At 33.2% G+C, this 17909-nt stretch overlaps 1 protein-coding gene across 5 annotated transcripts in view; it reads left to right on the top strand.

The window, feature by feature from the left end:
• The window catches only part of LOC106459436 (netrin receptor UNC5C-like), a 271029-nt gene that overhangs the window by 209676 nt on the left and 43444 nt on the right, over nucleotides 1-17909 (top strand). For all 5 annotated transcript variants that reach the window (XM_022387980.1, XM_022387910.1, XM_022388020.1 and 2 more), the window contains 2 exons: nucleotides 7407-7571; nucleotides 17604-17657. In XM_022387980.1, coding sequence (XP_022243688.1) covers nucleotides 7407-7571; nucleotides 17604-17657 — 219 coding nt within the window. The remainder of the gene's footprint in view (nucleotides 1-7406; nucleotides 7572-17603; nucleotides 17658-17909) is intronic.

The following is a 17909-nucleotide window of genomic DNA, read 5'->3' as shown; positions in this document are numbered from 1 at the left end:
ACTGTTTACGTAGGTAAAGTCATCGCGGAATTAAGCCCCCTCTCCTTTGTACACTGCGAACATTTATTCAGTTCCTCGTTGTTTATCTCAAATACTAATAATGCTCAAGTAACAGCATTATACATAAACACCGTATAGCTCCAAATGTAATTGGCACACACTGCTGCAGCGAAGAAAAAATAGGTATTGAGTATGTATATTCTTAACGTTACAGTTTCTGATATAGGTCTGTATGTTGTGAATGAAATAAAATCATTCAGGAGCACATAAAAAGGATACAATTAAATAAAGCTACGTGGCAGAAAACATGATTGAATAGTGACACAGTGGATTATAATTATTATTATTCAGGACATTCAACATGCATATATGTACACAATAGATAGATAGATGTTAAAATGTGCAGCAAAAGAAAGACTGAGGATATAATATGGTGGATGTCATCAGTAATTTTACGCCATAACTTTTAACTGTGTAATGTCATAATAATAAAAATTATCAGTACGTGATCCGAAACACTACCAAACATAAATATTTGTCTAATTAATCAAAATTTCGAGTACAGTGTCTGTAGATTCGCTTTGTTAATTTAGCTTTTGGCATTTAATTCTACTACGTGTACTACACACTGTGTGTTCGTTGTACTAAGGACACTAATTATTGTGTCTTAGTTGTACTAAGCGTACTACTTACCTTGTTTTAGTTGTACTAAGTTCACTACTTTTGTCTTAGTTGTACTAAGTACAATACTTACCGTGTCTTAGTTGTATTAAGTGCAATACTTGCCGTGTCTTTGCTGTACTAAGTGCACTACTTACAATGTCAGTTGTACTAAGCGTACTACTTACAGTGTCTTAGTTGTACTAAGCGTACTACTTACCGTATCTTAGTTGTATTAAGTCCATTACTTACAATGTCTAAGTTGTACTAAGTGCGCTACTTACTGTGTCTGGATTGTACTGTGTGCAACACTTACCGTGTCTTAGTTGTACTAAGTGCAACACTTACTGTGTCTTCGCTGTACTACGTGCGCTATCGACTGTCTATTGGTTGTACTAAGTGCAACACTTACCGTGCCTTAGTTGCACTACTTACAATGTCTAAGTTGTACTAAGTGCAACATTTACCGTGTCTTAGTTGTACTAAGCGCATTACTTATTGTCTCTTGGTTGTACTAAGTGTACCTCTTACCGTGTCTTAGTTGTATTAAGTGCACTACTTACTGTCTCTTGGTTGTACTAAGTACATTACTTACTGTGTCTTAGATATACTAAGTGCACTCACTACTTGCTGTGTCTTTAAGCTTAAAATGGTGTTTGGAAACAACTTAAAATCGAAACAGGTATTTAGTACGTTCGGGGTATGAAAATTTAATTCTGTAAACGAACATTCTGTATAACTTGAATGAAAAACTCTATATTGTGTTTGATTGGGGTGAACACTCATTATAAAGTAAAAAAAACACACACCAAAAAACAAAAAAAAAAGACGAACTCCATTTGTTTCTTTAATTTAATCGAACCAACGGAAAGAAAATAAAAAAGTCTAAAATCGGCGTGTTAGTATGAACACAATAATTATGAAGTATGTCGTATAGTGTACACCTTTATAGCATCATCATCAAAATGTCTTGTTTCGGACACACACACACACACACACATACACACGATGAGTCAGCGGTAAGCTTGAAAATTTATTATGCTATAATTCGACGCTCAAGTCCTGCGGCGAGCATAACACAGATAGCCCATTGTACACTCTTGTGCTTAATAATAAACAAACATTATTTGTGAACTCATTGGTGTATTGAAGACATGTTAATACTAGAAATAGACGACCTTATAACACCAAAATGTTGTTTTTAATTACTTAAACACTCAACGTATGGCGATATAGCTTCTTCAGGAGCGTTCATTGAAGAAGCTATAAAGCAATACGTTGAGTGTTTAATGAAATAAACACAACATTTTGGTGTTATAAGGTCGTTTATTTTTAGTATAAACATTATTTGTGACTGTAACTTAGCAATAACAAACTTGATATTACAAAATATCAAATAACTTTTCCGGTGCATTCTCCAAGTTAATAAAAATATCATGTTGTGCCACGCAAAAATTTGGGGTTCGATTCCTCGCAGTGGACAGAACGCAGATAGCCCATTGTGCAACTTTGCGCTAAAACAAACCGTGCAGAGTAAAAGTCATTTCTTAGGCTTAAAACAAGTCTTTCTTCGCATACGAAGCAATTGATATTAAAATGGTCGTATTAACGTTCGATAAAGAAATTTTAACAAGTAACAGCTCAAATGTTCTACGAATATGCAGAACTATAAGTACATTTTTTCCTGTTGAATTGACGAAAAATTTAATCTCGCATTTTCATATTTCTTTCTGGTTTAAGAATAAACGTGGACCTTGAGACAGGTTTTGCATTGAAAAATAATCTAGCTTCGTTACGCTTTGTCATATTTAGAGAGTATTGGATAGCTATGAGAATGTTTATATTGAGTGGCTGTAAGCATAATGATTCATATTGTAACTTGTGAGTCATCTTATGCAATGACGTTTCGGTAAAATTAGTTAGTTTGGAAATTATTTTATTTTTTCATTACTTGTTGGGTCAGTGAAGACAGTGGAATGACGAAAGAAAACACACTGTTCTTACCGTCCTGTTCATCTTTTTTTCTTTTTTGAACTTGTTTAAAGCATGACGTCACAAGCCACAGTCAGAGGGGTTTACTGCTTTATAAGGCCTTAGTCATCCAGTACACGAGAAGCTTTCTGTCGTAAGTTCTAAGGGCTGACTCTGTGAATTGATTATCTCGTCAAGAATGGCATGGCATTAATCCGCCTTCCATCCCACTCTGAAATTATCTATTGCTGTTCTATGTAATAACGATACCCCCCGTGTAGAGCGAGCGGTAAAGAATAAGTGATTCTGGTTACGAAATTACCATGTTATACCTAAGATACGAGAAAGAACAGGATTGTATAAGATCTATGTGCATAAGTTATGTGTGTGTTTATGTCATGTGTGTATATATATAAATAACAGTGCGTGCCGCCTAATATTTTATATGACAAATGATGTGATTGTCGTAAACTCACAGCTCTAGTAGTTCGTGTCACACGAGTAAAGCAAGCATTAATAAATGCAAGAGAGACTATTCAAAGTGGTTTAGTCTCAATTTGAAATATTTCTAAAATATAATATTAGATGTAAACTTTAAGATAACGAAAAAAACGTTAACACTGAATTTTATCTCTACTACTAAAATTCCGCTGTAGAGTTAGAAGATATTTCATTGGTGTTGTTTCTTTGAAGCTAGATTTAATTCACTTGTAGATATTCTTCCAGAAGTAGGAGTAGTCTTATCTCTTTCGTTGCCTATGGTTTCCTTCTCAACGTTTACTTCTGTATATCCTGCAGTTTTACAAAAAAAAATATATCACTGTTTCCACAAACGTCCTGTTTTTTTAATTACGTCATTTGTTTGTTTTTATTTTCCCCAAAGCTTTAAATTTTCAACTTCGAATTCATAAGTTAAGGGAGCTGAGATGCTGATCTAAATGGCAGGACTTTAAGCTAGTCCGTTGACTTCATTCCGAGAATTTAGAACAGCTTAGTTATTTCATATCGTAATATCTTTATTTCCTCCCTCAAGTTGGGAGATTCGAGGTTTGTTTAAGTAAGTTATTCCGAACTTACAGCTATATTTGTAGATTATCTAGCTATTCTTTTATTTCGCCCCCAATAGGTCACCCATTAAAAAAAAAAAACAGGTTTCGATACCCATGGTAGATAGGCACAATACAGATAGCCCATTGTGTAGTTTTTGGGCTTAACAACAAAGTTTTTATTTCAGTCGCCATACGCAATTTTTTATTGTGTTGATTTATATTTATATGTTTTGCTGTTAAAAAGTTTTACGTTTTTCATCCTTCTGCTGTTTTCATGTAATATTTGCGTGTTTTATTTTTGTTGTTTTTGTTGTTGTGTTTTGTAAATTAAGTTTAAAAGTTGATAGTATTAGTCATTAAAGTGTCTTTACATGATCATTAGACACTAACACGTTTTGACATATCGTAAATTGTATAAGGACAATTTGTATACATTAACCAGCATGTAGTCACAATAGTTATCTTAACCATTCAGAGATGACTTATATTTTCTAATTCTCTGTTGCTCAATAAGAACGCGACTCCTACTGGACTAAATTAATGGAACAGCTCTGTCAGTATATCTTCTTTATATATATTATTATTATTATATAGAGCACTAACATCTATGTCTCTGTTTGTTTGTCCGTCATCTAACTACTCCTAGGTCGCTGGACCAATCTCAAACAATCTATGTGGGATGATAGTTTGGAACAAAGGTCATGTTACTGTGGGGTTCACAACTCATCCGCCCCTTATTATTACTGTTATTGAGTATTTATTATCTTTGACGTAATTTAACGTTAATTACATTCATAGATGGCGCTACATCCTTACACCGAAAATTAAAATCTTTATTAAATTTTCTATAACATAACACATACAGTGTAGGGGAGTGGCACACAAACGTCTTATATATCTCAAACAGTGCGCTAGCACTGTCTATGGAGGAATGCAATGGGAAAAAATGGCCGTCATTATTGCAGTAACTCAGCTGAAGTTTTTACTCCAACAGCAACCATAGGGCTGATAAGAAGAACCGTATTTTGAGTTATACCCACTTCCTACTTTGACCCGTGATCTTTCAACTTTAGCCCATAAGACACTTCTGCGGCCAATGACTGTCTATTAATTAATCAGGTGAAACACTGTGAAAGGGCGTTAAGAGCTGGGTATTAAAATCGCCTCTACCGCCACTACTTTCGCCGCTACCCCTTCCTACAGTCACCCTGACAATTGCACAGTGTATACCATGTTTTAAGTATATACATATTGAGCTCATAAAGCTTATACCAAACTTTTGGTGAAGTAATAATGAATACTGTAATAATATGTTATCATAGCATCCATCCACACATTGTTTTTACGTTCATAACCCGGACAAAAGACGGATACCTCTGCTTGTCTAAAATATGAGTCATCTATGCACGTATTGTTATCATGAATGTTTCACGTTACTTACAAATATAATGTCTTCGTTTTTTATGTGAAAATACTGTAAAAAACAAACAAAAATATCTTAAATTTGAAGCAACTTTATCCTTTGTTCAAAAACCCTAGTTTTATGAACAGTCTAGTTTTAGCTCTCTTCAAACATCCTAAACTTCAAAAAGACAAAATCGATTAAAGTTTATAGTCACGCAAGGACGATGAGATGATCTGCTCTTCCCCCAAACTTGGTGACCAGTAAATATTTCACGCATGCTAAGAACTATTCAGTAAACGTTGGAGGAAAACTTTAAACGAATAATTGTAGAATCTACTATATAATATCACGCTATGTTGTAGATTTTGTATCTCTGTTTTTTTGTCTCATAAATACTTTTTGTTTTAAAATGTTTATCTACAGGTGTGTACATTGTAACTTGAATTCAATGAAAATTGGTATGTAAATACAGCAGATGCATTACTAATAAGTATATGATATACCAAATAATAATAATATATTCTGAAGAGTAACTTTAAAAAAATATTGCGTTTACAACTGAGACATATAATCAGCCCAGTAACTTGCCTACGATATTATATTGTTGTTCAATAGGCAAGAAAAAGATGGCATGTCTGTTGCCAGACTAATTTTAAGTATCTTGTTGACAATGTTACATAGTTGATGGGAACCTAATATTCAGTTCGAGCTGAGAAATATGTTATCAGTTATAAATAAATACTTATAAATAAATATTGAATTGAGAAGTATCGACAGCGACTCTATATAAATATGTCACATTGTATAGTATATCTATCAGTCAATGACATATATTATCAGCTCTTCATTATTACACAGTTAAACTGTGTAATACAGAATCTGAATACTGACTTTATGTCACACATTAGTTCAGTTATCAGACCCAATATTTAGTATAAATTTTTTGTTATCAGTTCCATTATTAGCAGGTATTAAAAAAACAGGCTAACGACGAAACTAATTTTATGTTACATTATGGTCCTGAAAGTATAGTGACAGAAGAACTCACAAATTATTCAGTATATATGGCTATTGTGTCTTTCGTTATAGCCTTTTGTAGCATCTATTAGTCTGTGATGTTGAATGTGCAGTATTGCAAATACATGAACGTTCTGGTATATTAATGTATGGACCTAAACAACAAATGACTTGTGTTATCATATATTTTATGAGAATTAAACCTGTTCTATTCTCTCTTCACAGTTAGTTTCATTAAAATTTATTGGTTCAAATGAAAGATAAATTTTTGAATTATAATTCAATAGGGCTCACACTAAACTGATTTGTTTTGGAAGTAACAAATATTCCCTAGTTAGCAGTACAAACTGTAAACTCAGAAAATTATTTTACATTCTTTGCTTAGCACTTTAATGTAGGACTAATTCAAATCTCCTAAGATGGACGAATCTTGTGAGATATTATTAGGATTACGGTCGAAGATGTCGTTAATAGCGAGGGTACGTCAATGCAATCTAGTTATTATATGTTTCTGTATTGTTTTGTAAAATAAGACATTTTAACCAGTTTTCTATACAGAACTGTATTAATTTTACTTTTAATCAGTTTAGTTGGTCTACTTTTGTTCAGAGGTTCATAGTACTTTTACGTACTATTTAACCTGCTCAGTTTCTTGTTACGAACACCAACGCATTGTTTAAACGAAATGATAAACTTAGGCCTCTGTAAAACCATATTAAGTTTCGATTAAACTGAGTACTAATTTCCTTGGACAGTTTAGCATTTCCAACTAACACACAATGTTCGTTTATGTTTATATTTATGTATTAACATGTTGAGCTAATAATATTTTTATGTTACCTGCATAATTACTTTTACTTACGCACTTTTCTCAAATAAGCTAGGTATTTAATACTATAACGTTCGGTCAAATAGTAGCATAGAATGGAGGGATTGATGAATATGTTTCCTTTTCTGTTCAATTTAATGCCATTATATTTGCTTAGAAATAAACAGCTTTATGCCTTCTGGATCACTATGTCGTTTTTTTATCTAATACGTTATTTTAACTTATCGAAATAAAGAAGCCTAGTACATATAACTTAAAATACTGGTGACAATGAGCCACTACCTATACCTCACTACGTTTAGTTCTGGTTTTGGTTTTGTTTCGGAGTAAAATTCATGAATAAGTTACAGGTTTCGTAAAAACTGTAGGTTGTTATTAGCTCTTACATCTACGTTGTTTATTTTACTTAGCCCAGAAATTGATATAGGTGCAGACATGTACGCTTATAAGTCTTTAAAATATTGTTTGATTTTAGCCGTGGATGGGCGATGGACTTCTTGGTCATCCTGGTCCACCTGTGGACTAGATTGTAAGCATCACCGTAGAAGATCGTGTACCAGTCCGAAACCTGCAAATGGAGGACGTTACTGTAATGGGAAAGACCTAGCAACTGGCAACTGTACAGGAGGCATGTGCAGAGGTAAGACTCCACGCGTATGTCTACTACGATAAAATGATTTCATTTTGTTTCTGAAAATGCAAATTAGTATTCAAGTTAGTTTTAACTTTGGTAACAAACAGATGAACCAAGTCGCAAGTCTCATTAGCCAACGTGATATTGAATTCAAACGTACTTAACACTATCGACTTGATAAAACTTTTCGAATTTTTGAGATTTTTAAAAACATATATACTCCCATTATACAGAGGGTTGAGCACTTTATACTGGAACGATTTTGGAACCTCATTTCGTCTTTACTGTCCGTGTCACCATGTCTGGTCTGGCTCCATCTGACGATCGTGTATCTGGACAATAGCTCTGCAGCGTAGTTTCCATTGCAAAATGCTCTTTCGTAAAGCTTTTATGTCCGAAACACATCTCTCCTCCTTGCATACTTTCCAAAAGCCACTTAGCTTACGAGAGCGACGGTTTCTCAGTGCCCGTTTCAAGAATCCAATCGCACAGAACTCCATATGCATGGCATCTCAGCGACCTGACTGGTATGTCTTCGTATGGAATAGTATCACTACTCGTTACCTGGATCACATGGACTGCTTTTGCCACTGATCTCTGTGTTCGTAAATGCTAATCTTTGCTTACCAGAGCTGGGGTAGGACTTGTTGTAGGTCTCTTTCTGGATGGCCTGGCATCACAAGTTAATCCATATGCCTTTTATTTTCAGTGTCATTAAGTACAAGGAACATCCTTCTCTTAGAAATTCTAAACCCGATCTATATGATCTAATTGTATAGCTGTTTTGCGTCAAAAAGGACCGTTACATACATACCCTTTCCAGAAACAATCAATTTTCGGTGACATCACACTGCCTACAAAACGCCAAACAATGACAAAATATCATTCTGACACATACCGTTCCATCCCCCTTTATATCAACAGTGACTCGTGACTTGCTGATTTGCATATTCAAACTCATTTTAATATAATATACCCTCTGTATACATTGCACAACAAGGTTTTCATCAATTACAGTGGTTTTAAACACACAAGGAAAACTTTTCATTTCATGACTGAAGGGTTTCCTCAAACATGTATGAAACGCATCCAAATATTATTTTTTGTGCTTGAAACTTAATAAAATGCAAACTACACATAACAAACAAAGTTTCAATTATTAAACGTATTTTGATGAATTGTGCAATTAGTATTTGTACAAAAAAATGATTGTATCATGAAAGTCAAAACGAAAAGAGGCAAATAAATATTGTTTTCAAAAAATTACTACGTGAACATGGAACTCTTGAAAGGTTTCGTTTAAGTATGAAGTGTACACAGAAAACATTCAATACTATTAAAAAGTACGAATTTTTATACAAGAAAATTGGAAATTTTAAAAGAGATTATAAATTATACACAGGAAATCAAAAACCATTTCAATAAGTATGAAGTGAACAAGGATAAACACAAACTATTCAAACAAAACAGCAATACAGTATTAAGTTCACACAGGAAAAACTATTTCAATAAAGTACAAAAGATACACAGGACAACATTAAATATTTACACCCAGTCTGCGAGTGAATGAGACCGAATTCTGGGGATTAGGTAACCACAGAGGGATGTCACTGTTCCCGCTATTTAAATTAGAATAAATAAATTTACTGTGATAAAGGACTAAGTCTGTTAATCGTGGGTTTGCTGGACTGTGTTCCTCATTCACAGAATAGTAGAACTTTTCATATTGGCGTACACTTCAAACAGGTACCGTACTTAGCTACCTGACTTCGGCAGGTAAGCTTCACTGAGCCTTTATCGGCTATCACTATGAGCAGAACTCACGAAACCCGCAGAAAAAAAAAACAAAAAAAAACGATTGTATAGAATTAATAAACCGGATTTTGTTTTGCGAAACATGCGTGGGATTTTAAACAGGAGCCTTCAGAGCCTGGAAATTAGCGTGAATTCGGATACGCTGGTAGGCAATTCAGATTCTAGATATCGCAAGGAGTTCAAATCTCTATTCAGAACATAAGAAAAGAAAGTCCCGGATTTGATAATCAACTCATCAAAAATATCTATCTAATTCGCAGATTAATTTTTACATAGGAAAACATGAACTGTCTGAATAAAATATGAAGTGTACGTAAGAAAATATGAGGTGTCGCAATACAGGTGGACTTGTATTTAGGAAAACATGAAATACTTCAACAGCAATACAGGTGGACTTGTATTTAGGAAAACATGAATTACTTCAACAGCAATACAGGTGGACTTGTATTTAGGAAAACATGAAATACTTCAACAGCAATACAGGTGGACTTGTATTTAGGAAAACATGAATTACTTCGACAGCAGTACAGGTGGACTTGTATTTAGGAAAACATGAATTACTTCGACAGCAATACAGGTGGACGTGTATTTTGGAAAACATAAAATACTTCAACAGAAATACAGGAGGACGTGTATTTAGGAAAACATGAAATACTTCAACAGCAGTACAGGTGGACGTGTATTTAAGAAAACATGAAATAGTTCAACAGCAATACAAGTAGACGAGTATTTAGGAGAACATGAAATACTTCAACAGCAAAATAGGTGGACGTGTATTTAGGAAAACATGAAATACCTCAACAGCAATACAGGTGGACGTGTATTTTGGAAAACATAAAATACTTCAACAGAAATACAGGAGGACGTGTATTTAGGAAAACATGAAATACTTCAACAGCAGTACAGGTGGACGTGTATTTAAGAAAACATGAAATAGTTCAACAGCAATACAAGTAGACGAGTATTTAGGAGAACATGAAATACTTCAACAGCAAAATAGGTGGACGTGTATTTAGGAAAACATGAAATACCTCAACAGCAATACAGGTTGGACGTGCAATTAAGAAAACATGAAATACTTCAACAGAAATACAGGTGGACGTGTATTTAAGAAAACATGAAATACTTCAACAGAATGCGAATTAAACACAACCACAATTCCTAATACTTTTCTAACTCCACATACGTAACTGGTTCAATGGCTTCTTGTAAAGGGCTGCATGAATAATATTTTAGTAACTCTGAATACCAGATGTCATTAAGTCTCATCTCAAATTTTAAATGATTATATAAAAAACACGCTAAGAATGTGGGAGAGAACAGTGTAATAGACAGAAATCTATAAGTGAGGTCTGTTACTTTTGGATGAAAAGGGAATGAGTGGCGAAGCCATCTCGGCAAAATGGTGTAATATTTGCTGAAAATGGCGCACATGGTGTCTGAGGGTGCAATGTAGGGGTGGAGGTGATCACACCCGCTGCGTCTTTCTTGCCTACGTGCATGGATAACGGGAAGAAACATCACAACAAAGCTGTAATTTCTAAAGACTTTATTCCAAAGTAGGGAAGTACGCGTTTCCAGGAAGAACAATACATTAACACAACTTAAATAACACAGTTGAAACGTAACTGCAAGTTTGTCATCGACAAATCTCAATTAGTATGAAATCACATAGAAAGTAGTTGAGAGTTCTGTTACACATGACTGTGAAGACGTCCAAAAGGAAACTTCCCACAAATAAATGTAATAGTGTAAAGGAAATTCCTTCTATGTTACAATCATAAGATTTTACATTATAAAGCTAATTTGTAATGAAAGTGACAAATTTAATACTACTACAACATGATATATATGTATATACAAACACACTTTAAATATTTCGTAACAACTCACAAGCTTATTAGAGGGCGCTCTGGTAAATATCAGTCACTTTACACTGTGTATTCCTTTGTAATTTTTCAAACCACACACCCCATTGTTAAGCTTTGAAAAGATTCATTTATTACGTATATTTGTGGCGGCCCGTTCTGCATTCCCTTTTCGACTCCACTGCGTAGCTAGTAAATCAACCAATTCTAAGAGCATATATTGTGTTCCTGCAAAACGAAGCTTCCATGGTTATCCCATGCGGCTTTTAACCTTTGAGTAGGCTTTAATAGCCTCCTACCTCTTGTTTTTGTTGTTTTATTTGAAATCCACAGACACTCATCTTTGCTGGTGTATTTGAAAATGCTCCAAGTCAACATTTATGCACAGATGCAAGGTACTTTATACGAACACCAGTAACTACATATACTATACTTTATACGTGGACTATCCAAGAAAGATAAGACTTTGAAATGTTAGTTTTACAGGCACTGAAGGAGACGTAGAAGAAAATTGATTTGTACTGCTTTTCTTTTATGTAGAGAATTAATATTTAAAAAACTCTTTTCTCACCAGAGCATCGAAGCTTGAATTATTAATCACTTCTCACAAGTTTGATGATCACGACTCGGCACCTTTATATCTTATCTTTGAACAGTTTCTCGTGCCAACCTTTTTATATAACATGAAAGAATGTCATCAGCTCACGAATCGTTTCATGGTTATGGGAACTTTGTGTGCAGTAAAATATTCTAGCTGAAAATATAGAGTCAACCATGAAAACACATCCTGTAAAATGAAAAAAACCTAACTTTTGGTATCTTGTTCGAATTCTTAATAAAATACATAAAGCCAAACATGCGTATGCACCCTGCAGAAAGAAATGAGATGAATTTACACCATCTTTCATACTCCCAAGCCAGAATAAATGCTTTTAACTGTAAATAGCTAGTAATAGATAGCTACAGTATGCACCAAAAGCACGCGCCAAAGATGTCGATACGCATGTTGGAATTGTATACATATTAGTTTTTTACAGGAGTTTGAAATGTTATTCTTCAACAGTAATTTTATCATCAAAAGTAATTTTAGTTTATTCAGTAACCATTTCTATTGTATTTTTAAAATACAGTAATAATTTTTAAAGCTCTTGAGAGAGTGTTTATGTTTAACATTGCGGTCAAAAAGTCCCCATCATGATCTACAGCTTTTTAAAAGTCCTCATCATGATCTACAGTTATCATGATCTACAGCTTTTTAAAAGTCCTCATCATGACCTATACCTTTTGAAACGTTTTGTTACTGTGTATACATATTTTCAAATTTTGACCACAATGTAGTTGTGCCTGTTTATTTAATATATTGTTTAAACACCATACTGCCGTAACTTTCTATCTAAAGCAAAAAAAGTAAAGTTTATCCACTCAGTCGTTAGGCGAGCGACCTTTGTTATGTGTCTGCTCAAGTGAAATAAAAGTTAACTTTTCTAGACAGAAGGTTATTTATATATAATATGAACAAACTTAAGATTTGAGAGGTTAAGACGGGTATTCCCAATGTCCAGATAAACACAAACTTCGAATTGTTGAGCCCCTTTTATCAAATGTCTGATAATTTCCTTGTATGTATACATTTCTCATAAAAAATTCCATTTGTAGATCTGGATTATAATTTCTGCAAATAACGATCAATTGGCGTGTTCGAACGTATCGTTATTGATTGTTAAATTGCTTCTGCCGGCCCAGTGCACTCACATGACATAAGGAACTATAGTCAAATATTAATGTTTATTAAAAATAAAAAGTGGAATTGGAAAAACCACAGTAATATGTCTTTGCCAAAATCATTGATACCAAATCACTTATCACTTTTATATAGTTCGACACTAACTACCGGTTTCCGGTTGCTGTTGTTGAGGTTTCCTCTTCTTCTTCAAGCTTTCATATTTATCGAGGAACATTTCTAAATTTTGTAAGTTCTCATTATTTCTCCCACGAGGTTTTGGTTTTGATCACGATGCAGTGAAAGTAATAACACAACTGGAACCAAAAATATCACTTTAGGTGGACTAGTCGAGTTGTCAGATGATACTTGAACAAAACAACGATAGTTTGCTTCATATAAGCTGGTAACACAAACTGTAAACAATTTTGGTTTACAAAGCGCAACTAAGAATGAAACTACTGTAGCTATGTAACCTTCTATAGTGTAAACAAGAAAAAAAGTACACTTAAACTACAGAAAGTAGACAAATCCAAGTCTCAAAAAGACCGTTTCAACTGTATTAAGTAACATTACGTAGTAAATTCATGATGACGAGGAACCCACTTAAAATAAATATTCATGTAGTAGAGACGGCTAATATGGATATTAAAACTTTTATTTAAAAACACAAAACAGGTAACAACGCCCTTAAATCATCATCAGGTTGTGTAGTAAAGCTAACAGCGTATTATAGTATGATTTTAAGTTATTCTACTGCTTTGCTATTTCTTTAACAAATGAATAACTCCCGAAAAGTTTATCAAATATTGGTTATTAATTAGACGTTGCTAGTGGTGTTATTAAAAAAAAAACTTCCTATAAAAATTTCTGTATTTTTATTATTATTTATTATTCACTAGCCAAAGCTTTTTTCTGGAGCGCATTAGATATCTCTATTTTTATGAAACCTACTATACGCTCTGCTGTCACAATGTGAACTGCCGCACATGTGGCACCCTCAGAGGGAGTGTCAGCAGAGTGAGATATTCTATGTAACTGGAAGGCGGATTATAGACGACACTGTACGAGATTTCGGATTATTTTGATGAGAATTTGAAGGATGTAATCATGTGTCTACAATACACTACACTTTCCTTTCGTGTTTGTTTGAAAACTACATTCACTACTGTAAACACGCATGCACGTTGTTGCATGCATATCTTGGACTGTTTTTAAACTGGTTTCGATTTTGCTTCGTTGCCGATCTTGCTTCCAAATACACAAAGAAGAAAGAAGGGGTCTTACAGCTACTACGTGTTGGAAACCTTGAGAATACGACCAGTTTCTTTTGATTAAAAGTTTTTAGTTAGTAAAATATACAATAATTTTATTGTATAACTTGCATTTCTTTCTGATGCTTTCTTGTGCTGCTATTGCAGATGGAAAAGAGAGGAGTAATAGGTTGAAAGGCTAGGTAAACACTGAAAAATGTTCATGATATCGATTTAGTTGTTGAGCAACTCATTGTCTCAGTTTTTTATTTTATTTAACTCGATTTGCTTAGATTTAAAATCTTGGAAACTCATTGAGCCTGAAGTCCCAATGAATGAGATACGAATGAAAGGTTAGATTTATTATCAGCTTTACTGAAGTACTTAGACACACATTGTCCTTACTTATTCTATTGTTTAAACTATCTTAAGATGTAAAACATGATCAAATAGGAAATACCCAGAGTTTTTCCTTGTAAATAAATATCAATACTGATTGAAATTTATAATTAGGAAAAAAAAGGGTGGGGGAGTTCATGAAATTGTTACAGAAAAGCATTACATGTATGATACGGTGATCAACTGGATCCTGATAAACAAGAAACAGAACGTTAAGTATATAACATATCGACTTGTATTAACTATTACTTACATATGTTCGTGTAAGAAGAAGCTGTAATTTTTGTAATACTCTATGTATAACTTATTGTATTAGTTGTTTTTAATACTACGTACATGGATCGTATTCTAACAAGTTGTTTTTGATTTAACACTGTATACTTGTGTGATTTAAAATGAGTTTTTGGTTTTTTTTCTTTCTTTCATCTACTTTACCCATTTCGTTCTCCGATTTCTCAATTCTTCCAATATATAGCAGACGCCTGAATAACGAAATGATCAAACATTGTATTTTTACTGTGCCTAAACTATATGAAAGATCCCTGAAAATGCAAAAAAAATATATTATTTATTATACCGTACTTCAGACATATACACCCTATTAATGTTTTAAACTGTACTATTATTTTCTAGCTTTCTTCACTTACATTTAGCTACTGCTCTCTGGAAATTAAAAAAAAACAAAAAACATTAAAGTGTATTCCTCCTATCATTTCCTTCATAGGAGGTTTTTTGAAACATAAGATGCTAATATATGCAGGACACTTTAAATAAAACCTGTTTTACATAGATCAGCTGAAGGAATCAACAGACTAGCTGCCCCTGGATAACTCAATGTTTAAGATGTGTGGTTTTTAAGTAATTTACAAACATTTAAGGTGGTTAAAATGATACTGTTGACTGTTTCAACAAATACAGTAAATAAACCTAATAGTGTACATAACTGAGAGATCTCTTATTAGGTCGCTTGACTCGGTCTGAGAATCGCGGGTTCCAATCCCCGTCACCGAACATGCTCGCACTTTCAGCTGTGGGTCGTTATGATGGATCGGTCAATCCCACGATTCGTTGATAAAAGAGTATCCCAATTGTTAGCGGTGGGTGGTGATGACTAGATGTCTTTTCTCTTGTCTATCACTGCTAAATTAGGGACGGCTAGCGCAGATAGCCCTCGTGCAGCTTTGCGCGAGACTTAAAGCAAAACAAATCTTTTATTAATAACAGTGCCTTGTGATCACAGGGTTAGGTTAAAAAAAATTACTAGAGTTAGTGTAGTTCCTAGCTTAAGAACGTTAATAATATGTTACGAGGCAAAATAAAAGATAACATATTTTTTTCCAAACACCTAATAAAAAAAGTCAAAGGATAAAGAAAGCATTTCCCAGAAAGTTATAAAAGTAGCAGCCTTGATCATTAAATACGAAAATAATATTACATATCTTATACCAGAAGACAAAAAATAATGATTTAGGAAAGTTAAAAAAAGCTACAATTAAGTTTTAGGTACGATTTAATGTAATTCGTTGTTAAGCGTACATTATATTGATTAACAAGAATTCTGAGGAACCCTGCGGAGAATTTATCGGAAATTAACTCTTTACACAAGATTTTGGAACAGCTTTATGAAAACAATGAGTTATTTTAAAAAATTGCATTTACATCAAGGATAATTTTTGGTCTTTTGACTTAAAGTATGTAAAAGTTGGAGAAGCCCGTTATTGAATACAAAAATTTAATATAAAAAAAAGGTTTATACGTTAAAAACAAAACACTTTAAAATTACAAGTTATCTGCGATAGAGCTTCTGTAGAGAAAAAAGAAAATATTTTTCTAGATTTAAGCAACTTATTTTCCAATAGAAGAAATTTTAGTTTTCTCTGAAAAACGTTTGGTAAAATTTTCATTATTTCATAAATATAATTAGTCTATTAAATTCAGTGAAAGATACGTTAGATGTTGTTTGTTATGAAGCACAAAGCTTAATACACATAAATAAATATTTTTAAAACTTTTGGTATTTTGAGAAACGAAACACGAAAAAATAAAACACTGAAGCAGATAAATTATTGTAATAATGGATACCTGAATATTAATGCTACTACTTTAATGATGAAAATAAATTATTTCAGACCTCTGTTTAAAAAACAGTTCGGTAAAAAGCACTCCCAATTTTTAAGATTTTTATATAATTCCAGTGAGCTGGCTATTAGCGTGTAAATAGGCCCGAATTAATCGAAATTAACCTGCCACTTTCATTTGAAAAATCTGTGAAAAGAATTGACACAGAAATTAATCCCACAACACGTACAGATATAGAGGATAAAAAGAACTTAGCAAACAAGAGGTATTATACAGGGCAAACTTAGAAGTTGAATTTGTTATGTTACATTAATACAGTTAATTGTACTAAATTGTTTTATAAAAACATCTGCCTGTACTATTATTAACAGCATAAGATCATCTCCAGTTATCAAAGAGACGTTAAAGTTAAAGTTAATATTTTTGTCTGCTCAAAAAACTTTGGCCTAGTGAAGACTTAAAGCAAAATCAGCTGTTGGTTAGTTTTTTTTATTTACAGAAATTTATGAGTATAGATACCAAAGTTTCTAAACATTTTACTAATGAATAAAAGCAAAATATTGCTACAGTTTAAAATGTTTTCTGAACTGCTTTGACATATACAAAAGTAAGATTAGTGAAAACTGGCCATGTTTTATGTGTATCAGTTTCTTTTTTGTCATAAATGTTTATTAGCAGATAATTATGTTTAAAGTGAAGAGACTTCATATATCTTTCAATATATCTTACATTGTAACACTTTTAAAAGTAGGCACCGTTACAGCTAAAAGTATGAAACTAGCACTGAGAGATTCTGTTTAATCTTGAATTCGAAGGTCGGAGCTCAGGCTCGTGCTACAAATTTTAGAATTGCAAATAACTTGGAAAATTGTATATCTTAATAAAAAAAACATTTATTTTGTAGCTGTTCGTGATCGTGATGAAGTCATGGAATACGGAAGTAGTCAAGCCGAAAAAGGTAAGTTCTGAAATGTACTTTACTCAGATTTTGGATTATAGTTTATATCAGTAGCTGTAGATCATCTGTTTCAGTCGCATAAGTAATATTATGCCTAATTCATAAGAAACTTGTCAATGTAACTCTGAGATTAGCTTTAAATTAGCAGTAATTTTTCTTTCTTTTAAATATAACAATTTATAAGTGTCGACTTTATAAAGAGTATCGCTTATGTGTTCTCATTCAGTAGGATTGTTTGTTTGTTTGTTTGTT

The sequence above is a fragment of the Limulus polyphemus genome, unplaced genomic scaffold (assembly GCF_000517525.1).
Source record: "Limulus polyphemus unplaced genomic scaffold, Limulus_polyphemus-2.1.2 Scaffold1, whole genome shotgun sequence".
Classification (NCBI taxonomy): Eukaryota; Metazoa; Arthropoda; class Merostomata; order Xiphosura; family Limulidae; genus Limulus; species Limulus polyphemus.
Note: the sequence above shows the minus strand (reverse complement) of the source record. Positions and strands in the feature narration are given on the sequence as shown.